At 41.6% G+C, this 25127-nt stretch overlaps 4 protein-coding genes and 1 long non-coding RNA gene across 7 annotated transcripts; 2 read left to right on the top strand and 3 right to left on the bottom strand.

Annotated features, from left to right (window-relative positions):
* On the top strand, nt 1-5580 carry LOC4327787 (protein NLP3-like). Its single transcript, NM_001401723.1, has 5 exons — nt 1-561; nt 1749-2305; nt 2467-2514; nt 2606-3554; nt 4338-5580. Exons 1-5 carry the CDS (start codon nt 255-257, stop codon nt 5291-5293), a joined length of 2817 nt encoding a protein of 938 aa, NP_001388652.1. The 5' UTR covers nt 1-254; the 3' UTR covers nt 5294-5580.
* A 1277-nt stretch (nt 5581-6857) lies between these two features.
* On the bottom strand, nt 6858-11716 carry LOC9268236 (beta-amylase 1, chloroplastic-like). The gene is made up of 4 exons (XM_015757546.3): nt 11057-11716; nt 8476-8686; nt 8271-8387; nt 6858-7757 (listed from the first exon to the last, which is right to left on the bottom strand). Exons 1-4 carry the CDS (start codon nt 11641-11643, stop codon nt 6972-6974), a joined length of 1701 nt encoding a protein of 566 aa, XP_015613032.1. The 5' UTR covers nt 11644-11716; the 3' UTR covers nt 6858-6971.
* A 5239-nt stretch (nt 11717-16955) lies between these two features.
* LOC4327789 (CASP-like protein 1C1) lies at nt 16956-18455 on the top strand. The gene is made up of 2 exons (NM_001401724.1): nt 16956-17294; nt 17622-18455. Exons 1-2 carry the CDS (start codon nt 17134-17136, stop codon nt 17947-17949), a joined length of 489 nt encoding a protein of 162 aa, NP_001388653.1. The 5' UTR covers nt 16956-17133; the 3' UTR covers nt 17950-18455.
* A 735-nt stretch (nt 18456-19190) lies between these two features.
* Nucleotides 19191-21508, bottom strand: LOC4327790 (probable 2-carboxy-D-arabinitol-1-phosphatase). Its single transcript, XM_015771475.3, has 7 exons — nt 21350-21508; nt 20675-20889; nt 20289-20408; nt 20104-20203; nt 19878-20017; nt 19717-19796; nt 19191-19550 (listed from the first exon to the last, which is right to left on the bottom strand). Exons 1-7 carry the CDS (start codon nt 21477-21479, stop codon nt 19424-19426), a joined length of 912 nt encoding a protein of 303 aa, XP_015626961.1. The 5' UTR covers nt 21480-21508; the 3' UTR covers nt 19191-19423.
* A 780-nt stretch (nt 21509-22288) lies between these two features.
* Nucleotides 22289-24349, bottom strand: LOC136356325 (uncharacterized). 3 transcript variants are annotated; one of them, XR_010741045.1, is made up of 5 exons: nt 24241-24349; nt 24048-24144; nt 23738-23809; nt 23308-23475; nt 22289-22609 (listed from the first exon to the last, which is right to left on the bottom strand). It is a non-coding gene; the product is annotated as an uncharacterized lncRNA (long non-coding RNA). The 3 variants fall into 3 exon arrangements; XR_010741044.1 differs by having other exon boundaries at nt 23738-23817; XR_010741048.1 differs by lacking the exon at nt 23738-23809.
* Between the last annotated feature and the right edge of the window lie 778 nt (nt 24350-25127).

The following is a 25127-nucleotide window of genomic DNA, read 5'->3' on the forward strand; positions in this document are numbered from 1 at the left end:
CCAGCCACATTTGATCCCCCTCCACTCCATTCTCTCCTCCTCCTCTCCCACCATAATGGCCAAGCTCCCCTCCCGCTCCCCACTCCTGCTCCCGCCTCTCCTCCTCCTCCTCCTCCTCAGCCGCCGCGTCGCCTCCTCCTCCACCGCCGCCGCCGCCGCCGCAGCGCGGTCTGAGTGAAGTGAGGTTCTTGGGTGGAAGCGAAGGAGAAGATAGATAGATAGAGAGAGAGAGAGAGAGAGAGAGAGGATTAAGGATGGAGGTTGACCCATCGTCGTCTTTGCCGGGCGCGGGGGAAGGAGGAGGAGGAGGAATCGGCGGCGGGGGTGGGGATTTGTGGCCGTTCGACTCGCTCACCACGTCGCTGCTGTTCTCGTCGGTGTCGGCCTCACCGCAGCCGCTGCCGGCCTCGTCGTCGTCGTGGCTCACGCCGCCCTCGCCGCTGTGGCTGTTCGACGAGCGCCAGCTGCTCCCGCTCGACATGGGCGCCCCCGCTGCCCCCGCCACCGCTCCGCCCGCCGAGGCCGCCGCCGTGGTCGAGGAAGTCCATCGGACCCGCTCCGGTGAGCCTCCTTGCTTCGTATTGGTCGTGCGTTTCTTTTCTTGTTGCTGGATCATACAATTTGGAACGAATAAGGGAGAAAAAAGAAAGATCGAAATTGACCTTCACTGGGATTTTGTTCTCATCTTTGGCTCGGGTTTGTAGATTTGTTCGTTCCTTGGGAATCTTTCTGGCTGCTCCAAAGTTGAAGCAGAGGGGCAGCTGGAATCTTGCTGTTATTCCTGTCGTTGGGACGCTAACCTTTTACCTCCAGTGCATGATCCATGAAGTTTCCGAGCTTTATGTTTGACTTCCTTGCCTTCTTTTTGGCATATTTCTTGGCTGTATAAAGATTTGCCCTGTTGATTTATGGAACAAGACAGAATCTTTGCACTCGCTCTTGCAACAGAATGGATAAAATGTTGTAAAGTTAGTTGGTATGTGTTTTGTTTCAATGATATGCTCGTTTTGTTTAATTTGTGTGCTTTCTTTCTATCTACTAGTTTTTATGTGTTAATTTTTATGTTTCTTTCTGTCTGACTTCGTGGTGGTAGTGCGCGTTTTTTTAATGCAAATGATTGCCAAGATCGGTTGATGGTTAATTGGATTCCACTATAGGAGGTAGGGGGAGTATTTGCTGTACTAAATTAACTGTGCATACAAAAAAAAGATGACCCTTTTGAAGTGCTATTGTTGCCTGACTCATTTTACTTTATAGCAATGCATAGCACTGCTTTCCTGTGTGTCTCTAATGGTGTGGTGCCTCTAAAGCGTGGATTAAGTGGTGGATTATGACGCCATGGACAGTACTAGCTAGATTGTATAGTTGAAGCAGTTGGATAACGCTTTGCTTGTCTCATTATATTATACTAGTATTTAATACCAGGACAATTTAGGACTACTCCATTTCATTAATTGGTGACTCAAGAAATGGTTTTGGATCGGTGATGGGATTTGCAGCATTGTTGATTCGCTTCACTTCATTGAAAAATAACATGAAGCAATTACAGTTATCAAACTTGATAAGAAACATAGTGTATCATTACTGAAACATGGATTTGTTTGTCGCAATAGCTCTAGGTTTGGAACGAATGGTCAGGCGTAGTGAAGCTTATTATCCATTCAATTAGCAATGTTATTATCCCTTCTTCTTTTATATACTTTTTGCCTTCTTTTCCTGATAGTATTGCATGCTTTTCTGTTATTTAGGGAATTCTGACACGACTAGTAAGAGGGTTGATCAGATTAATAGCAAATGGCAGTTTCACCTATCTATTGATGATAACACGGACAGCTCATGCTTGTTTAAGGAGAGGCTTACACAGGCTCTTAGATACTTCAAGGAGTCCACAGATCAGCATCTGCTGGTTCAAGTTTGGGCACCGGTTAAGAGTGGAGACCGGTATGTGCTTACTACTTCAGGACAGCCCTTTGTACTTGACCAGCAGAGTATTGGGCTTCTTCAGTACAGGGCTGTATCCATGATGTACATGTTCTCGGTGGATGGAGAAAATGCTGGAGAGCTGGGGCTACCTGGGCGTGTGTACAAACAAAAGGTTCCTGAGTGGACACCGAATGTGCAGTATTATAGCAGTACTGAGTACCCACGCCTTAACCATGCAATCAGTTACAATGTTCATGGTACTGTAGCCTTGCCTGTTTTTGATCCTTCTGTTCAAAATTGTATTGCGGTTGTTGAACTTATAATGACATCAAAGAAGATCAACTATGCTGGTGAGGTTGATAAAGTCTGCAAAGCTCTTGAGGTTAGTCTTTTGTCTGCCTGCTGTATACATTTTTGCTTGGATACTGGTTGTCTGGTTGGATATGTGGACATTATATCGTTAACTAGCAGCTGTATTAACCATCTGTAGCATAAGTTTTTTCTAATCTAGTTATATCTTACATTTTCTTGTGCTACCTGCAGGCAGTAAATCTCAAAAGCACTGAGATATTGGACCATCCGAATGTCCAGGTGTGCATTCAATCAATCTAGACAAATAAGTTTTCCTGTTTCCACTGTGGGGATGGGTTATGCTCATTTTTTAATCTTCTTTCTTGCTCAGATATGCAATGAAGGCCGCCAATCTGCTTTGGTGGAGATACTGGAGATCTTGACGGTCGTATGTGAAGAGCACAAGCTTCCTTTGGCTCAAACCTGGGTTCCTTGCAAGTATCGAAGTGTACTGGCACATGGCGGTGGTGTTAAGAAGAGTTGTTTGAGCTTTGATGGAAGTTGCATGGGGGAGGTTTGCATGTCAACCAGTGATGTGGCATTTCATGTTATCGATGCTCATATGTGGGGATTTAGAGATGCATGTGTAGAACATCACCTACAGAAGGGACAAGGAGTTTCTGGGAAGGCTTTTATCTATCGTCGACCTTGCTTTTCTAAAGATATCAGTCAATTCTGCAAGTTGGAGTATCCCCTTGTACACTATGCTCGAATGTTTGGTCTAGCTGGCTGCTTTGCAATATGTTTGCAAAGTATGTATACTGGAGATGATGATTATATATTAGAGTTCTTCCTGCCACCAAATTGCAGGAACGAAGATGATCAAAATGCCTTGTTGGAGTCCATATTAGCTCGAATGAAGAAGTGCCTTCGTACCCTAAAGGTAGTTGGCAACGGAGACACCAATGAAGTTTGTCTGCAAATAAGTAATGTGCTAATAATTGAGACTGAAGATTTGAAGACAAATGTGCACTTTGAGAATTCTGAAGGTTGCTTTCGTGAATCGCCTGAAAGTAATGGAAGCCAAAGAGTCCACGAGGTTGATAATGATGGCAACAAAGTTTCAATCATGTCAGAGAGACATTTGCTAGCTGATGACAACTCTCAAAACAATGGGGCATCTGTTGGCAGGCCAAATGGTAGTGGTGCTTCTGATTCGCTTCACAAAAGTAATAAACCCCCTGAAAGGAGACGAGGAAAAGCTGAAAAAACAATCAGCTTAGATGTTCTTCAGCAATATTTCTCAGGAAGCCTAAAAAATGCAGCAAAAAGCCTTGGTGGTATGACTAGTATTTGAGCTCATATTTCTCTTCCTTTTATGTCCCACTCTTTCTGACATATTTCCCACTCTACTATTGCCACATTAAACGCATGAATTAATGTTTGCTTCCAATACATGACAATTTAGTCCTGGCTAGTGCAGGAACATAGTTACTAAGAACACGGTTTGATTAGGTCAAGGAATGGGTTTGTGGCACACCACTGTTTTCTCAATTTTGTAGGAGCGATGCATGACATGCTGCAAATAGTACTGGCTCACGCATATGTGCATGGGTCAATGAATCTGTTTATGTGGTATGCGTGGGGTTGTATACTTGTATCTAGTGAACCAGTGAAGTATGCACATGGAAATGAAAAGAGAAAATTCCCTGTGTACCCTTGAAAGGAGAATGTTATTTTGCTATCTACCTGTATTTATTCATTTTAGACTGAAATGTAGCTTGCAGATATGCGCTTCTATTTTGTATGCATAATGCATCTGCTTTTTTGTTTTATTTATTATGGAACTATGTTTTTGATATAGTTGACATTCGGGATCTTATTTTTGTTTTTATTTTGTTAATAACCTTGATGCCATCACTAGGTGCTTTTATGGTTGTATATTCACTGAGCTCTGCAAACTTTCTTTTCCTTGTATGGTTGTATATTCCTTGTCCCTTTTTTTAATCTAAGAGAGTGAATAGATGCGTAGAATATTGAATCTTCCAATGATAACAACATTTTTGGTAGTTCGACTATTGGATACAGTTAGCATTAACTAATTCTATTTTTCTATTTGACAGTATGTCCCACAACCATGAAACGCATCTGCAGGCAACATGGGATTTCTCGTTGGCCATCTCGAAAAATTAACAAGGTCAACCGGTCTCTCTCAAAACTAAAGCAGGTAATTGAGTCTGTTCAAGGCTCAGATGCGGCATTTAATCTCACGTCTATCACAGGTCCTCTCCCTATTCCTGTTGGACCTTCATCAGATTCTCAGAATCTAGAGAAAGCAAGTCCAAATAAAGTTGCAGAACTTTCAAATCTGGCTGTTGAGGGGGACAGAGATTCATCCTTGCAAAAGCCAATAGAAAATGACAACTTAGCTATATTGATGTCACAGCAAGGGTTTATAGATGCAAACAATAACTTGCAACTTGAAGCAGACAAAGCTTCTCACTCGAGAAGCTCATCTGGAGAAGGCAGTATAAACTCACGTACCTCAGAGGCCTCATGCCATGGAAGTCCTGCAAACCAGACATTTGTTTGCAAGCCAATTGCATCGACGTTCGCTGAACCACAATTAATTCCAGAGGCGTTTACTAAAGAGCCCTTTCAAGAACCAGCACTACCGCTTTCCAGGATGCTCATTGAGGATTCTGGAAGTTCCAAAGATTTGAAGAATCTCTTCACTTCAGCAGTTGATCAACCATTTTTAGCACGTTCAAGCAATTTGGCGCTGATGCAAAATTCAGGGACGGTGACCATAAAGGCTAGCTTTAAGGAAGACATTGTCAGGTTCCGCTTCCCATGTTCCGGTAGCGTTACTGCATTGAAAGATGAAGTAGCCAAAAGGCTAAGGATGGATGTTGGCATGTTTGATATCAAGTATCTCGACGATGATCATGAGTGGGTGAAGTTAGCATGCAACGCGGACTTGGAAGAATGCATGGAGATCTCTGGTAGCCATGTCATCAGGCTGTTGGTTAGCGATGTTGCGGCACACCTTGGTAGTTCCTGTGGAAGCTCAGGTTGATAATTCAGGTCAGCATTTTCGTTCCATGGGTGCATACATGTTCTGCGAGGTCAGTCTCACCTGTTGTTAATCTAGTTCTCTTGCTAGATAGCAGTAGCTACTTCATTGTGTTTGATTATTGTATCAATTTTTGGTTCGAATACATGTACTTGTGCAAAACGGCACTTGTAGTCAATACTGTACATATTAAGCCCTTGGTGCTGGAAAATTCTGATGTTCAAGTTACAAAGGTTAATTGGTGTAATACTAATATCTTCGCTGTCCAGAAGTCGATTAGTTTGGAGGCACATTATTTCTTTTTCAGTTTTAATTTCCCAAGTTTTTAAGATTTTGGAGGCTCAGTTGGGTTATTCATTTTATTTGCAGCTGCATTTTCTCTAGGAAAAAACTAAGAGCATTATATGAACTTTTTCCCCCAATTTTTAAACTATTGTCAGAGAGTAGTTGCCGTCCAAAATTCAATTACAGTTGTACATTATCCGGTAAAATATTTAGTCACATTCAGGGATACAGAGTAGAGATGAATGACTTCTCCAGTAGAATAGTTTTTTTTTTTTGGATGTTCAGCCATATTACTGATAAAACTCTAGTGAGATGAATCTCTAGTTTCTTCATTGGTATCTTTCCCTCGATGATAAGCCTGTCATCGTTAACCATCTCAAATAACCATCATGGTTTTGACATCTTTTGCATAAATGCAAGTCGCCCACATGTCTGGTAAGAAAAAAGATAGGAATATTGAAGAGTAGATTACCGGTATATGTACGATCAATGAGCTTCAGTATTCGTGGAAAAAAAAAGAGCTTCAGTATTCACCATATTCATCTACCAAAAATTGCTTGGGCCAGACAATGTTTTGTACCACCATGAGGAACTAAGATATCGGTAGCAGTGGCATCATCTGTGGCCCAATGCTAATGCCGCATCTCAATTCTAATGATCTACCCCGTAAACGCTTTGGAACCTTGGACCAATTTCTTTAAAAAAGGTTTGTGATCTGGTGGAAATGTTAAGTCGTAGATTCATGCATACGGCCATACTTATTGTGTACTACTAGCACTCAACCGTAATTGTGTAACCAATCAACTACATGTATGATGTATCAGCCCAGGGAGTTCACATATGCTGTGCAATACTGCAAATACAGAATTTTCGGTACAGCTAGACAAGCAATCAAATGCAAACATCTCAGTTCATTTAGATTTAGGAGCGGCAGTTCCATTGTTGCATGATTGCATCAGGGAATTTCACATTGGAACAAATGGCAGCTGTTAGTCTCATCACTTCCAGGGCCCGCTCTACAGTTCCAGCCCAACCTATACGGGCCGCACGTAGGCCGGAACCCTCTCCCAACCCAATTTGGATGGGCCACATGCCACACCCTTATCCTTTTCCTGTTGGGCTTCGCATCTCGGGTTATGGCTGGGCCATCCGACCTGTGGCCTTGTGGCCTTGTGGGTGGATTTTACATCCAGCCCAGCCCAGCCCAGCTGCTCGACCTTGAACAGCTGTTAAGCTAACAACAGATCACAAGCACACATGTAGAAACCAGATCATCACGGTATGGCTGAGCACAAAGTTCTCTTCCAATTCTGTCGAATCACATTCATGATCCAAGTTACAGATACACGAACAACACTACATTTCTAGCAGTCACTTTGCCAATTCTGATTCATGTCTATGCACAGGCCCGGCTGACGACCCAGACAACCGACATCGAGGAGAGGTAATGCTGCCCTCTCCTGAACTCGAGCCTGGCTAGAAATGTCCTGGCATCCGACATCTGCCTGACGAACTTGGTGAACCTGTTCCAGTTGTGAAACTCAAACAGGCTCTTGTTCATTCTGACATAGTTGAAGGAGAAAGATGTCCCTGAGGTGCCACCTGAGTAGAGCCTTGAGCTTCTGATGACTTGATTCAGCGACGTATCGTCGAGCCTTGTCACGGAGTTTTCGCCGTTCAGAGGTAGATTGCACATCTTGGCGGCGACCATAAGTTGCCGGAGAGTACCTTCTGGGCTGCTCTTGGAGTTATTTCTCTCCTCATCCCTCAGGTCAAAGCAACTGCAGCACAAGGCAGCCTTGTATCTAGCAAACATTTGGGTGATAGGAAGATAACCGTTCCTCAACAATGTGTTGTAGTAACCAGCAGTCAGTTCCGATGGGTGCGAACATGTATAGTAGTGCCAATGTATTCCAGAAACCTTTCCGGCGATGGTCACACCGGAACCAGAGAAGACAGCATCAGCAACCATACATAATCTCTCTCCATGAAGAAGCAGCATTCCTGAATACCACTCAAGGAAAAACCGACCATAAGGAGTATTCCAGCATCCACCATCAGCACGGAAAAAACTAGTTTCTTCAGGGTTCTGTCGTGAGCCATCTGTGCCGGCTGGACCACCGTTTCCCCAATCTTGCATGCCAATAAGTTGTGCACGAGCACTCAGGGATGCTTGCATGAACTGTCCACATAAAACAGAATATGGTGATCAGTCTATCTTTTGATGCTAGATGGCAAAAGAGTATTGGTATTTCACAACAGAAAGCACTTTATTTATTGAGGTTTGACTTAAGAGAAAAAGACATAATTCAATATTGCTTCCTCAAAAAGAAGGGGTATATGGCAGGCTTAACAGTTGAAACCACTTTAGCTTCAGATTAAGGACTTAGAAGCTGAAGCCAAAATGCCTGCTTATTCATTTCCTTGTTCAATAAAAGGTAAAGTATATCTTTACACATAGCAGTTTGATATAAGCTGGAACAGGAGACAAGTAACTTGATTTTAAGTTCAAAGTTACATACAAGTTGTAACCACATAATCTAGTTGGTTTAAACAGGTGAATGTGAAACCTACGGCATACACCATGGTTAGTAAATCTTGGGATCAATCATTAGACGCCCCAAAAGAGTACATTTTAGCATGCTAGCATTCTATATATAAGTGACATTTGGCTAAGATCTGTGATGTTGTGTACCTTGTCATAACATTGAAACTCCCCGAGTTCAGATGAGATGCCTGCTTGACTTAGTGTCTCAGTTGGGCATGATGGATACCTAAGTTCACCTCCTGGGCCCATTCCAATTTGAACTTCCTGAACGACAATTATTATATAAGGCTTACAACCTACTGGTGCTGTAAATTTAACATGACATGCTTAAATACCAAGAAAGAGCACAAACTGTCACTATAGCCCCAAGGTACTCTTTAAAAGCATCTCGAAAGCTCCTCATGAAGTCTGAATAAGCCTGCATTGGTGATCTTCCCTTCAGAATCGGAAGAATATCACACCCGAGTGAGATGTATTCTTTATTTCTTCGTTGGTATCTATCCATATATGACAAGTCTGGCAACTTATCCATCTCCTCAAGTACCCATTGAGGTAGAGGGATCCTGAAAGCAGGTGAAGTGAAATTTCAACAATGAGCAATGGGAAGATCTTTTGCATGAATACAATAGCCATCAAGCCCACACTTGTATATAACTATCTGGGAACAAGGAACGATGAGTAGCTTGGCTGTATATACTACATAGCAAATGCAAAAGGCTAACATGGAAAGATTTGAAAACAATTATGAAGCGAACATGTAACAAAATTCTGACATGATCACGGTGGCTTCACAGTCTATATGTAATAGCTTTTGTCTTAGTAGACAATATATACTAGTTCTGAGTTCAATATTACCACCAAGTGTGCGAACTAAGCATCCAAATCAACTGTTGATCAAAATTCTTGGCAAAATGTGGCCCAGAGGTTAAGAAAACCACATATTTCAGCTAAGTTTCGCTTTTACAAATTACATCAATCAGGCAACTGGCAACAATTGATTTACTGCAGTCATGTATTCATAGGTATCACGCATGGTGATTGACTCACAATGGCTTGGACCAGACAGTAAAAGTACTTCGTTTGACTGACAAAAGATCAAAGATACCAAAGCAGTGACATCAATAACCCAACATGAATGTCATGTGAAGCACAACCTGAACTGATGTGTCTGGACCCATGCACCACTGTAACAGTATCTGCCTTGACTATGCTCATGGAATTTGAATTTGAACTTGATTACAAAAAAAAAAAAAGATCTAACCAACTCAGCTAGATTACTAGTTCAGTTATCTTGTAGCCAGGCCTTCATGTTAGTTATTTACTAAGTAGTGAGATCGTCACTGGCAAGTTGGTGCCATGTGGCAGGATGACTAGCAGTGGTAGGAATAGACAAACAGAACAGGAAAAAGAGAAACTAGAGGAGTTTGAAAAAATGCAATTGGGAAAGAAATTGTTATTTATTGCTTGATCCTGAAAAGTTATGTGGCCGACATACTCAAACTAGGAAACATCCAAGAACACGCATCTCCACTCTTTCCTATTCTTCATGGCTATCTCCTAATCTTATCCTGTTGCATGCCTATATCATCTAAGTTGCTTACTTTGTGCTAATTTCTTTTACCAATCGACAGCTCCTATTCCTATTCCTACTGGATTCTCGTGTGCCATCGACAGCTCCTGCTTTGCCCTTTCTTATCTATCCGATCTTAGGGTTCTCACATACTGGTAGATATATTTTAATAACATAAATCCAGATATTTGCTTATTAAGTCTACGGGCACTGTTTAAGATCTCTTTTCTCTTCAACCATTCCTTTTTTTCGATCTAGTGACAAACGTATATGCCACTGCTATTCAGATACGTGCACATCTGAGCAGCTCTGATAGAGGCAAACTACCTACTGTAGAAACAAATTACACTTCTATTAACATACATACAGTTTTAGTGACTCCAATAGGAGAAAACTACGTATAATCTGAAGGTACTTTGCACACATATCACCACAAAACCACAAAGTAGTATGCAAATCCCACACTTGTTCTGTGGATCTACAGTATATATATAACACAACCATGCTCACTAGCTCAAGGGATCATGGTCAGGGACACAGCTACAATATTTTGATGCAGGGGTCATATAGTAAGAGCTGAACACCAAGGTGTACAGACAAAATGTTTTATCCTTCGCAACATGTTGTGAACTTGTAATTGGATGTCGCGTTTCCTAGTCAACTTTCAGCTCTAGAACATTGCTAAGTACTCCCACAAACATGGTTTGAAACAGCAGGAGCATGATCTCAAATGGAACAAACATGGTAGAATACCTCCTTAAGATATAAGTATCCATAAATCAAAGCAAACATGGTAATTTGTGAATACTAGATATCACTCAATCTTAATAAACACCCCTACCCAACATTTACATCTAAACATGTTATGGATCACAACCTCCATGACACAAATTTTGGTCCTGTGAACATATATTTTTCCTCCTTTTTTCCTAATAGAGTCAAAATGCCACGTTTCAATCTGGAAAGCTCCACTCCTACATCCACCACACAAACGGTTCACAGTCCATAAAAGAAGTTTCTAATCTGGTGGCAGTGCTGGAAACTTGCATATGATGCCAATCTTATGATCATGCATTGTGCTGTACTTCATACTCGATAACCCCTATCTACATTCATCGCCGTCCAGAAAGCTAACCTATGGCGCAAAACTGTGGCACTTTTTTGTACAATTGTGCCGAGAGAAATTGAACAACCATTAAAGCACATTATGCACATACAAACATCTATTCCTAATTTAAGAGGGTTGTGGTATCCAGGAGTTTCACATTTTGCAGCGCAATGCTCATTCCACAAACCTTAAAACCTAACATCAGAGCAACAAATATAAAGCGGAAGTGAGACACAGGGCAAAGGCGAGACGCACCATGGAGGGTCGTGCGGGCCGGCGCCGCACTGGTGGAAGGCGAGGATGGCGCGCACGCGGAGGCCGTAGCGGCGCGCCATGGCGGCGAGCTCGAGGTACCCCGCCCAGTCGTACACCCCGGGCCCCTGCCGCTCCACGACCCCCCACCACAGCTCGACCGCCACCCCGGCCACCCCTGCCCCCGCCAGCGCCGCGAGCGACGCCGCCATGGCGCGCCGCCGCGCCACCCCGCCCCCCGGCCCCACGGCGTCCGCCGGGAGCGTCACGTACACGGGCGCCCCCGTCGGCGCCGCCGGGGGCGGCGGCGGCGGCGACGCGTAGTGGATCTCTCCCCCGCCTCCCCCTCCGCTTCCCCCATAGGAGGAGGAGGAGGAGGAGGAGGAGGAGGAGGAGGGGGAGGGTGAGGGCGCGGACGAAGGGGATGAGGATGAGGAGGAAGAGGAGAAGCGGCGGCGGAAGCGGGAAGAGGAGGAGGAGGAGGAGGCGGCGGCGAGGCGGGGGAGACGGGCGCGGCGGCGATGGTGGTGGTGGTGGTGGGCGGACGCGGGTGGGTGAGGCTGCGGCGGAGGCGCGGCGATCGCCGCCATTGGTGGTGGTGAGCTTTGCTTCTCCTCCGCTGTTCTCTCAGCTCTGCTGCTGAATTACTACTTTCTCTGAATTGAGAAAAATGGACGGTCACAAGCTTCTCTGAACTCGCGTAGCAGTGTCACCGTCCATCGCAGAAAACTCAGTTGGATGTACGCGCAGCAGCAGGGATTCACCGGCCCCATCTTTACGCTAATTCTTATACATATCAGCCAAAATTTTAATTTTTAATTTTTAATTTAGAGCTGATTTTAGGTTTTTTTAATCAAAGTTTATTTTCCAGCTTTTACTTTTAGAGTAATAAAAACATGTATATTTTTTTTAGATAATAGAAATGTGTTACATCTCCGGCCTCTGCCCGTAGGCACGTGAATAGAAAAGAGCTTAAAAAAAGGCGAGATGGGACAAACCCCCAACTTCTGCCAATAATATGATCTACTAAAATCATGTTTTTTTAAAATCATATAGATTCTATCACGAAATTCTGTAGTTACTACACCATCCAAACTGGAGTAAAAATTCCTTGGCTACCAATTCCAAGTGTGTAGCACCATTGCGCGTAGTATCCTGTTATTCCGGTGAAAGCATCATACACCAAGAGTGGAGCCAATTGGAACACATGAAGATAACCTGCATGATGTTAGGCATTTTTTTATGGTTAAAAACCATATCATTACGGCAACGCCAAATTGACCAACATAGAGCACTAGCTCCAAATAAAATCATTTTTTTTGTGGGTCTAGGCACTCCCCTTAGCCAGTTACCAAAAATATCTTTTGCATTGTGGGGAGGGGGAATATTGAAGGCAAAGAAGACACATCGCCAAGCAAAACGTGCAACATGACAGTCAAAGAAAAGATGTTGGATGATCTCTTGTGTATTACAAAAACAATATTGCTTGTTTCCCCTCTATTTTCTCTTTATGAGGTCATCTTTCATCAAGATTACTTTTTTTGAAGAAACCACATAAATACTTTTATTTTTAGTAGTACCTTTACCTCCCATAAGATCCTCTTGTGGATTCTTACATTGGAATTGATGATCGCATTATACATGGATTTGACCGAAAAATAGCCATTTTTATGTAGCGACCAAATAAAGCAATCTTTTTCATTTGACAGGGTTATATTAGCTAGTCGAGAAATCAAATCATTCCACTCAACTAACTTTGGTCCTACAATTGATCATCGGAATGAAACATTTAACGGTGTTGTGCTCATAACCTCTGCCAAAGTAGAATGTCTCTTTCGAACCACATTGTACAGAGAAGGATATTGATATTTGAGTGGTTGCAAGCCTAACCATGTGTCTTCCCAAAATCTTATTTCCATCCCATTACCAGGTTTAAAAGATCCATACTGAAAAAATTGATCTTTTCCTTTCATTAAGCCAGCCCAAATTTGGAATGTTCCTGGTTTGTGTGACATGTGGGAGAGGGGTTTACCTTTTAAGTACTTGTTGCGTAAAAGGTTTTGCCATATGCCATCACCATTAAGAAGCTTGAATAGCCATTTGCTCAACATACATCTATTCATGATATCAAGATTTAGGATACCCAGTCCACCTTGATCTTTTGGCCGGCATATATAATCCCATTTTGTTAACCTATATTTCTTTTTCTGGCTATCACTTCTCCATAAAAAGCTCGATCGGTAGTAATCCAGTCTTTGAAGTACACCTCGAGGTATTTCAAAAAAAGGATAACATGAACATGGGAAGGCTCGAAAGAATCGAGTAAGAAGAACCAATCTCCCACCATAGGAGTATGTATATAAAGTTTTATTCATAAATTAATTTCCATTCGAGAATATGCCGTTTGGCTTATTCCACCAAACAACCAAACGATGGGGCTGCACGTTTTCCGACCAAAACCAGCTGAAAACCATGAGATTTCGAGGTTCTGATGCGGAACGAATTTAAATGTATGATAAAACCACTCTGTACCGAGTTAGGGGATAATTCGTTTGGGTTGAAGGGTCTGATGTTTAAAATATCTGGCTTTATAGTTTATGGGTGTAATTAGTACTGTTACAGTAATTTAGAGAGATAATTCACACTTTTTCTTTTTTAAGATCCACACTTAAAATAGTAAATTTGAATGAAATTTGGCAAATACCGTTTTACCTTAATGTTGCGGATCCAGGTACCGTTCATCGGAAGGATAAACCCTGTACAGCATTACAAACCCATTTCATCGTTATTTCACACGGAATGACATATTTTCCATTCAAAAATATAAATATTCCTAGCTGATTTGATAGTCTCATATTTTAAACTATATGGCTCACATTTTCGATGAAAACCATGAAAACATTTTGAATTTTTTGATGCGGGGTGAAAGTGGATTTCGACTAAAATTTCGAATGATTATCTAGAATTCAGATCTGAAACAACATAAATGCAATTAAAATGATCGAAAATCTGACGAAAACCAACATACCGTCGAGGGTTAAAGATCCCAACGTCTAATGTTCAATCAGAAAGGTGAACCCTGGAAGACGATGAGTAGCTTATTTCTGAAGCCAAAAATGACCGTGCCATCGGATTTAACACATATGGGGTAGCGATCGTCACGGCACACAAGTACACAATACACAACACAGGGGCGAAGCGCGTTGGCCGTTGGGCCGTGGAGCTTTTGTTTTGTCCGCCGTTTTCAATTTCACCGCCAGTGCCATTTTTTTAACAGCGACCACTGTATTTTGGTTGCTTCTAAGCTTCGTAAAATCACATCATTTCTTGGGTGTGAAGCTCAATATATGCTCTGTTTTTTTACCATATCATCAAACGTGTTTTTCTTCTCTTTCTTGTTATTAAATAAATTAGATGTATGCCTCGTGAAAAAGGGACTTTTCGCCTATGCAATTCGTAAAACTAATGGCAGTGATGCCCTTGGTTAAAAGGGAGAATTGTTTTCCGGTCATTTAATTTGTTCCATAATATGTAACCAAATCAGTAGCGATTTCTCTTTTCACCTCTTGCTTACTGGCCAAATGTTGGAATCTAAAATTTATTATATTACAAAAATAACTAAAAAGAACTCACCACATTTCGCTTTGAAGGCTAGAGATTCTCGCATTAATAAAACAGATAAATATTTAAACGGTTAGATTGTGATGGGTTCAAATTATAATAGTGTAGGTGGATTAATGCAGTTTTATGCAAATACACAGTTATATCTAATTTTACTTTTAACATAAGAGTCGTTGTATATGAAATCCAGTTATAACTTTAAGTTTTATTGTGAGAAAATACAATTGAATCTATAGAAATAAAATATAGAGTTGCATATCAAAACTAATTTTACTTCAATTACCTTAGTTCCGCACAAAATTGCACAGGATATCCCCTAGTCTAAAATAATATATCAGTTACCAATGTTTCCGACTAAAGTGTATAGACATCGTACATTAGTAAATCACAAATATGTGGCAAACATATCAACACTCACAATGTAATTCCCCATAGATCGAGTGAGGGGATGAGGAAACATGGGCGGCGTGAATGGATTAAAGCGAATTAGTTTACATTTCTTTTTTATTTGTTTTGAGTGTAAAGACAGATGACCCTTGTACGTAAGAGAGTAGAGTTGACATTTCAAATTCAAATTTTTTACATCTTAAATTTACATTATACGTGCGGGTAATCGGCATGCATGTATACGTACGTGCCGACATTACAAACCTTTGTTCTCACTTTGATGTTTACCGGTAGTGGCGTTGCATATGCTGCGTACAACACGACACCAATTTTTTTGTAACGACCACTGTTTTTAATGTTTCACAGCATAACACAGTCACATCGCTCTCCGTGTGTCGTGTTGGTTTATGAGGCTAAATTAATATATGTTTCGTTCGTCTTATCCGATCAATCACACGTTTTCCTCTCTATTAAATTAAAAAAATGGACTTGGTTTTCTCTCCTATTTTTAAACGAATACCATTGTTGTCCCAGTTAAACGACAAGAAAACGGTTCCTTCAAGTTTTCATACTAGTATACATCAAATTAAGTAGAGATAAACTTGGTTCCTGCAATCATGAAGAGTGCAACCCCATTTCTCCTTTTCATTTCTTTTTTGAAAGGAAACACCTTCCAAACAATCAAAACTGGAAATTTTCACTTCGGTTTGATGTGAATGCCAGGTTGCTTCTATTACCAATCTACGACTTCATCGTTTCGCTTAGTCAGGGAATAAACAAAATAACATATTTGCAAATGGAAAATAATTTGTGAATAGTTATATATATGTGTGTGTTCTTAGCGATTTAAAAACAAAGGCTGAAAAATAAACTTTGACGAAAAAACCTCAAAATCAACTCTAAATTTAAAGTTGAAAATTCAAATTTTGGCTAATAAGTATAAGCATAAGTGAAAAAAATAAGACTGCTATACATGGCCATTTTTTTAAAAAAACAACGGTCTGGTTGAGGTTGTACACATGAACGAGTGGAACTTTTTTTAAAAAAATGGAATAGTATATCACGTGCTAAGGAGAAAGAGAAAAAGACAAAAGCGCAAATGGAGGGAGTTTAACTAGTTGGAGATATATATACAGAAATAGTTTCCATTTTGCAGTCAATACAAAGGGTAAAAAACTTGCGGCCTCGCAGAAAAAACCTGTGTACCAGGGCTACCAGCTTCAGATTAATAAATCATTGAAATTTTCTTTTCTGGATGTGGATTAGCCGCGATGACTACTTAGGGCAAGAAAACATCGGGGGCCCCTGTGACACGGAGCAGTTAATAAGACAGCATCATCGTCCTAACTTCTTGAGGAAGCTGCCCGGCTGATTTGACAGTCTCATATTTTAAACTACACTAGCTAATTGGCTTGATCATTGTTCATCCTAAGAAGCTTAAGCTAAAGGGGCCTCTCCCTGTTGTATTTCTTTAATTTGTTTGTGATATATACAAGAGATATCCCTTGAGGGTTCAGAAGGAGCAAAATTGAGTTGTTCTAATAACATCAACCGTGGTAAAATACTAAAAAGAAGTTCTGTTACGTTAAGCATGTGCATGCAAACATAAGGGTAAGAAAGATTCAAGGAACAAGGGCGCCAAATACTTGTGCTACATGACAATAATCGGATGGGAACAATTCTAAATTTTTAATTTAATGCAAATTTTATTCAAATTCACATCTTTCCAACAGGTAACCATCGGTTTATGGGGACATCTATAATTTATAAACCGCTCCCATAACCATCATTTTTTTAAAAAAACAAAGCCGACACTACAAACTAATATTTTTTGTGCAATTATACTAGTTGGCAAGTCCTATATTAAAGATGCCATGCAACTCTTCTCCTACTTAATCCATCACATCACGAAACCACTTCATGTACTCTTAACATTATCTGCTTGTACCCTTATCATTATCTTGAGCATTTCATAGTTTCAAATACACATATTGCCGCCCTCTCTCCCTCTCAGGCTCTCAGTGTGTCAATCACCTTGTAACACACATCCACACACAAACACACACACAAAGATGTTCTCCGCCAAGGCTCGGTGGATCGTCGCCGTCGTGCTCAGGGTGGCCGCCGCCGGCGCCGCGGCGGTCGCGGCGGTGCTCATGGCCATGAGCCATGATGAGGTCATCGTCTACGGCATGGAGGTGCAGGCCAAGTTCCGCTACACTCCATCGCTAGTGTAAGTTGCAATAGCACAGTAGCACCGTATTTGTGCAGAGGTTTCATATTGATAAAACATGAAAAAAGATACAAGACAACAGGTTTGGAAGGTTATCGTCAAAAAAAGGAAAAAAAACAAGCCACGCTACGCACCTACTCTCTTCATCATCCTTAAATAAAGGAATCTAATACGGGATTTAACATTTTCTAATACTACGAATCTGAATATGTCCCATACTAACTCGTTTATTCTGGGAGAGAACACCACAAGCACTGGCACATTTCGTTTGCATTTGCAGTTATGTTCCTGAAGAATTCCACCGACCGACCGATCTCCTGGATGCAGGTTCTTCGTCGCCGCCAACGCCGCCGTGAGCGCGTGCAGCTTGGTCGTCCTGCTCGTGCCGTCGTCGACGAGCAAGCTCGCCGCGAGGCTGCTGCTGATGGCCGACGTGGTGCTCGGCATGGTGCTCGCCGGCGCGTTCGCGGCGGCGGGCGCCATGGCGGAGCTGGGGAAGAACGGCAACAGCCACGCCGGCTGGATCGCGATCTGTGTCCAGGTGCCGCTCTTCTGCGACCGCGTCAGGTCGGCTCTCGTCGCCGGCTCCGCCACCATCGTCCTCTACTACCTCATGCTCATGTACTCCATTTACACACTCCCCATGTTCCCATGAGCATCTCTACTACTAGCTTTTTAGCTTTTTAGAGTAGTAGAGGTGTCGTTCTAAATTTAGAGTCAGTAGTACTCTCTCCGTTCTAAAATAAATTAATTTTTATTTATGTACAGAATTATGTACAGAATTTTATTTATTTTGAGATAGAGTAGGTGCTTGTAAGTGAGATTAACAGCCTGTTTTTTTAAGAGGTTTCTTATTATTCTTGGAGAGTTATATAGCCGTTGGATAAAAATGCCACGGACGTCTGTGCCTCTTCAAGAATGGGAGAAAATCTCTTATTTTTTTTATATGTTTTCTTGTAAAGGCTTTTCTATAGTAGTGATGATCAAACGTTATAGTATGAAAGCACATAGTTTCTGTATACAGCTAGCTAGTGATATAGATCGCAACTGCTACTATTATGTAAACAGAAAAATTGTAAGTTTTGTGTTGTGGCTTCTTAATCCAGTATGGCATGTAAAATTGTAAATTTCAGAAGGATATGTCACATGAGAGTTTCAAAATTGTTTAGGATGTTTGACACATCGGTTATTTATGTTATCCACGATTTGGTTAAAGTCCAAAATTTCCTTCAACCAGTTATTACATGACAGGGTCAGAGGTCGCAATCTCAGACGGTTAAAAATGAAGTTATTTTGTGAGTAAAGAAATCCCTTCTGGAGTCAACGGAAAGGATACAGACAAAATCCCTCTTGTCCTCTCTTGTTTTAATAACAGGGTTTACTGCTCATATCATGACTCGTTATCAAATGACAGCCAATTAGAAGCCCTGTTTCTCCCAGATGGCTGGTCATTAGCAATTTTCTTCCTTTTTCTTTATTAAGGGTGCAATTGGTTGTCATAACTCATGGTCATTCAGCATTTTTCTTCCTTTTTTCTTAATAGTGCAGTTGGTTGTGATATTCATTCTCACTCAGAAAACCATATATCATGGGGTAAAATCCAGAAAAAATGTACAAGTGACCTACTCCCTCCATCCCAAAAAAAAAGACAAACCCTGGATTTTCGTGTCCAACGTTTGATCGTCCATTTTATTTGAAAAAAATATGAAAAAAATTAAAAAGACAAGTCACGTATAAAGTATTAATCATGTTTTATCATCTAACAACAATGAAAATACTAATTATAAAAAATTTCATATAAGACAGACGGTCAAACGTTGGACACGAAAATACAGGATGCCTTTTTTTTTGAGGACGGAGGGAGTACATAAGTAGTAGTTGATGATCAAAGCTTGCTTAGACTGGTTAAAAAATGTTCAGTTTTCACTTTTCAGCGCATCACTAGTTGAGTAGTTGATCCTTGTAAACAGTTTATATTCACATCAACAACTATATCAGAGAGGGTCGATTTGTGTGACCTATCCATGCTATTTCATCGAGAATGAAGTTTGTCTAATCAGGGTGTGCTAAACTGCTAATATACTTGACAGAAATGCAGACACCCCCCCAAAAAAGAGAAGAACAGATAACTAATACTGGTATGTATGGTCACTATACATGTGTGCTGTCATGTTAAGGGCTTGAAGCATAGCCTCTCCTCGCTTGTTTACAGTGAAGACGCACATGCCACCATTGTTCACATCAATGGAACGAAACCTGCATGATTAAATTGCTATTTCAAAAAAAAAGAAGAAAAAGGAAATGTTTGCAATCTTGTAAGTTGGGTAATATTGTGAAGCAACTCGTAATATTTTCAACGAATTTTTCCAATCCAAGTGTACATAAGACTCCAAACTGTAGCCATAGGAAAGGTCCAACTTGCCTCTCAGGAGGAAGACCTAGCGCGGTGCAGATGAGTGCGCGCAAAATAGATTTGTGAGTAACGACCAACATATTTTCTCCCTGGCACAAAAAATGTGGAGAACAGAATGAATGTTCAAGATACCCAAAAGAAGAGAATTTGAAAGGTTGAAAGGTTCATACTGGAGTAAGCAAGATTTCCTTCCAAGCTTCTCTTGCTGTTCCCCATAACTTCCGAACTGGGTATATGCCATTGACCTTGAAATTTGAAGGATCCTCCCGCCATCTGGTGTACAACTCTGGATATTCCTTCTTAGCATCCGCTGCCTCCAAGTATTTACTAAGGTCATTTTGCGTAAATGGACAGTAAGAGTGAAGAGATTGAAGGCTTGTACAAGCAACAACATACCATTGGTCATGCCCTCTAAGAAGAATAGATGAGCCTCTTTTAAAGAATCAAGAAATATAAGAGGCTCCTCCTTTCCCTTCCATATAATTTCGGCAGTTGACTGCGTATAAAGAACAACGTAGTCAAGCATTTGTGTTATTTAGGTAACAAGTGATAGATTCATATTAGGATTATTGAATTAGAACCTTTGCCCGTGAGATAGGACTAGAGAAACAAACGTCGAATTTCATGTTCGCAAGGGCATCGCGACATTTCTCTGCCTGCTTGGCACCAGTTTCTGTTAACACGGACAGATTTGAGCTTCCCTAGACAAAAGAAACTGGTTCATTAACGCATTCAATAAAATGCATCTCGATTATTGAGGAGATTCCATGAACTAAATATAAAGTTGCAACAGGTATCGTAAACAAATTGTTAAAATGGTTGTTTGTTCATGCAGTCTAATGAGCACCAAAACTTAAACAAAGAAACCACATCTACAAACAGTGTACACCTCACCAAAATATTAATCATGGGAAAGAAATGGGAGCAGAAGTTGCAGTGAACCTCTGATTGAAAGGTAAATACCAACCTGTACGCGGCTTTCCGCATTCCAAGTGCTCAAACCATGCCTGACAAGAGTAATCTTCTTCGACAAAGTTAACATCTCATTCGTAAGCGATGTTGTTGCTCCTCTGAAGCCGTAAGCAGCACCGGTCACGGATGCCTCATTGTCAGGAGGGGTTTCTACAGATACATTGCTCACACCACTATGAGCTGATCTGATGGTAACAACCCGGAGTTTGCCTACAGCAATAAGAACAACACCTATCAGCACCAAACAGACGGTACAAATTCAGAATGTGTTCAAGTAGTACAAGTATAGTAATTTCAGCCTACCGTATAAATAAAATTAAAAATGACTATAGTCCATGTACAAACCACTACTGCTGATGAGAAATTCCTAGGAATGCTCTGCTGCCATTCAGAGATTTCAAGGAGATGATCATGAACATGAAGTCATGATACAAAATGTTGTACCATGTAAATTCAAAGCCCTTATCAACCATGATTTCACTTCCAAGGTTGCTACCATATGGAAAGAAAACGAAAAAAAAATTGCACTACAACAACTTATCGTACGCATATGAGGGTAACAAGTGACCGAATTGCAAGCAACTTCAAATTTGAAACAATAATTTTTTTTAAAAAAATCAAAGAACAAACACGAAAAAAAAGAGGGAAACTGGAAGGGGTAATGAGATACCGGCGCGCTTGCAGAGGCGCGGCGGAGCGCGGGGTGGTGGAGCCAGGCGGAGGCGGAGACGGCCGCCGGCGGGCAGGGACGGGAGGCACGCCGCCGGCGAAGGCTGCGTCGCCAGCGAAGCGGAGCCCATCTCTTGGCTTCCTCTGGACTTCTGGAGACGACCAGCTAGTTCCTCAGGGGCAGCGTACAAATATCCACCAGTTATTTCGGATAAAGTTTGAATCTACCTACTTTTTTGCAGAGGGAGGAAAAAAAATGAATTAGGGGAATATCGCAAGAACCAGCAAATTTCCTCCAAAATCGTTTGAAAATCCTATATCTAGATTAAAACATCGCACGGTCCTCCTCAGTGATGTGATGAAACATTTCGGGTATTCGTACGTTACATAACTTGTTTGAAACTGCAGCATTAACCTTGAAATCATAAATTTGAATCCCTACATTTTGTACGACATTTTTCTTGTGAAGGATGTAACGCCTCATTTGGTCCCCTGAGGCCTTGACAATGACTTGGGATTTGTGAACAGGTTCTTGCACTTCTTCCACTGCTGCCACAAATTAAAGATATTTCTTCCGCCTAAGAATTTAAAGGTAGCATATTCTATCAGATTACAAAACCCAAAAAAATCTTCAGGGACTCGAACACAAGTCACAAGTGTATGATATCCAAGGAATTTACCTTGTTTTTTTTTTGTTTTCCCTTACAGTTCTCCCCCAGAATTACAGGAGTTTCATGATTTGACGACAACGCTAGAGAAGTTCCAGTCAAAACATCAATTTCACACACATGAACACCACGATTACAGACAAAAAAGAGGAGAAAATTTTAACCTTCAGTACAGGCAAGATTTCTGAAAAGCTTGTATCTCCAAATAGTTACTCATGTATCTCCAAATATCTAGATGCAGTTGTCATATTAAGCCTACAGAAAGAATACTCCAAATAAAGGATTATAATCTTTTTATGAATACTCCAAACAAAGGATTACAATCTTTTTGTTTAACAATTGGCATTTAATAGTTCTTTGAGTTACAATTTTTTTGTTGCTATAAACAGAAGCAACATTACTCAAAGTAGAAACAAAATGGGTTCAGCGATAGCACACAGGATAACAAGGGCAGACATAACAAGATAGGAAAAACAGTGTTCCTTCTCAATGAAAATAACCATGGACTTGCCCGCCCACATTTTGGCTAATTGTTTCCTCATGGTCCAGAACAAAATTTGGAGTTGTGATCACGAAATAGTCCATTAACCCTGCTGAAATACCACACTGTAAAATGAGGCCATGAGGGAGTAGAGCATTAAATTGATATGTAAATTTGGAACTAGCCCATTGCAAAAATAGATATGAATCGAGTAACGACTAGTTAATTACATACACTCTAGACAACACCAATTAGTTCCGCAACATAATCTCCCTGAAAATGTCATAAATGGGAGTGGAAATTGCAAGATATCGTATTAGACAAAAATGACTTATTACACCAAAATGATAGCCCATGGTCCATGGATCTCAGCAGCCATCATTTGTTTGCTTCTCGAAAGGCCATTTGCACCTGGGGCACTTCATCCATGGTGCTACTTATCATTTTTCTCACAGTCCATATTTTACTGCAACCTCTTTTAAAACATTTTGCACTGACATGTCAAAAGAGTGTGCTGCCTCAGAAACAAAACAATTGCAACTAAGAAGGTACAATACAATTACGCTAATTGGAAGCATCAATTATTAAAGTTTTCTCAGGGAATAGGCGTTCATGATACTAAGACATTTAGGCTACTGTCTAATCTAGTCGAACATTTAGTTGCTCCTAAACATAATTTACACAATTGATATTGCATATTTTCCATTCTTTCAAAAGCATATACAGTATCTAATATTCAAATCAAGAACTTATCAGATCTTCATCAACAACTGACTGAATATGTCAGCGGTAAAAATTGAGATGGAATACCTGCCGCGTTTGAAGCATTTGAATTCTGTATTGTTCTATTTCCTTCGCTAATATCCTGTGGTCCTGCCTATAGGTAAGATTCTTACAATCTTTAATCCTTCCATCAAGGTCTACATTGATTTTTTCCAACTCTATGGGGATCGATGACCTCAAATTTTTTTATGTACCCTGAAAAATATTGAAACTTTAAATATCAGAATACTGAACAGAGAACAGATGTTGGATAAACAAATTAAGGGCACTGAGCAAAATCAGAATATTTCCTGTACTTTTTTCGCACGCAGAAGCCAAAATAAAAGAAGCAAACAGGCAAGGCAGTATGCCAACTATCACTTTGTTTTCCTTTGGCCTGTTATCCCTTTACTGCTATGGTGCATAACAGCATGCATTCAAAACTGAAGACGGGTTTAGTAAGGCAAACACTCTTAACTTGTCAACACGCCAAGAAGCACAAAGGCCTCAAGCGCAGCATAGTCTGGGGAATAGCGAACACATGCCTGACCTGAACAGCTAAAAATGGAGGAGGATTAGCAGATACTACAAAACTGCTTGGCAAAGCTACCAAATAGAAAATCTACTAGTAGCAATCTTATGAATATGTTCCAATAGCAATTCACAGTTTCACACTAAGTCACCACATTTTGTCCATCCAGATGGGGCAAATTATAAGCCGATTATCAAGCCTAGGTACCGAACGATCCTACATACTACTCTGAACTGAAATGACCAGATCACCTCACCTCCTTTTCCTTTTGGTAGTTTTCTTAAAACCCCAAAATGCACAGCAGCTGACCACTCCAGTAGAGCATCCGTCACAACTACTCCAAACATTATCCTCTGCTTTGATGGGATTGATTTCTTCAGTGGACCACGGGAGCAGTAGGAAGAGGCTGGTAGATGGATAGGGTTTAGTAATTAGTACTTAGTACTCACCTCGGTGCTAAGGAAGGAGGCCGTGACGCCGGAGATGGGCTGCCTTCGCCGTCGTGCGCCGCGCGTTGTTCAGGACCCGCCGCCCCATCTGCTCGGAGTAACTCCTCTCGCCGGCGGCGGCGCCGCCGCCGCTCGCACAAAACACTAGTCGCGGGTTGAGGTGGGCCGTTCGAGAGTCCATGGGCTGAGAGAAGCGGCTGCGGCCCGTGGCGGAGGCTTGGGCTGGGCCCAATGAGCCACCGTTTTGATGGGCCGCTGGCAAGAGAGGGGATGGGCTCATGCCTAATGGGCCTCTAATAATACCTTTTTTGTAATAAGTTCACTTTGACTCCCTAAAAGTGACCCGAATCTAATCCATAACCCTAAACCGCAAACTATTGTAATTTGACTATTGAAACCATTGTAATTTGACTCCCTTGGCGGTTTTGGAGGGCGGTTTTGCTGACGTGGCGGTGTTGACCTAGTCTATGGTGCTGACGTGGCGCTTAGGTGGCATTTCAATTAAAAACATATATGTGGGATCCGTTTGTCATTCACACACACAAACAATTGTGGGGGCTACTGACATATGGACCCCACATGTCATACTCTCCCTTTCTTCTTCCTCCCCTCCTCCGCCCTTCTCTCTTTCTTTCTTCCTCTCCACTTCGGCTGTCCGCGGGGAGCGAGCGGCGGCGGGTGGGGGATGAAGCGATAGCGGCCAGTGGGAACTGAAGCGGTGGCGGCGGCGGGTTGGAGCTGACACAGGGGTGGGAGAGGGGGGATGGCGGTCGAAAGCTTCGGCGGGCCAAGAGCTAGGCGCCGGCGTGGCCCGAGGGTGCCGGGGGAGACTTGAGCGGACAACATGGGACTACCTCCTTCTCCTCCGCCGCCGCCGCCACTCCCTA

This window comes from Oryza sativa, chromosome 1 (assembly GCF_034140825.1).
Source record: "Oryza sativa Japonica Group chromosome 1, ASM3414082v1".
Lineage (NCBI taxonomy): Eukaryota > Viridiplantae > Streptophyta > Magnoliopsida > Poales > Poaceae > Oryza > Oryza sativa.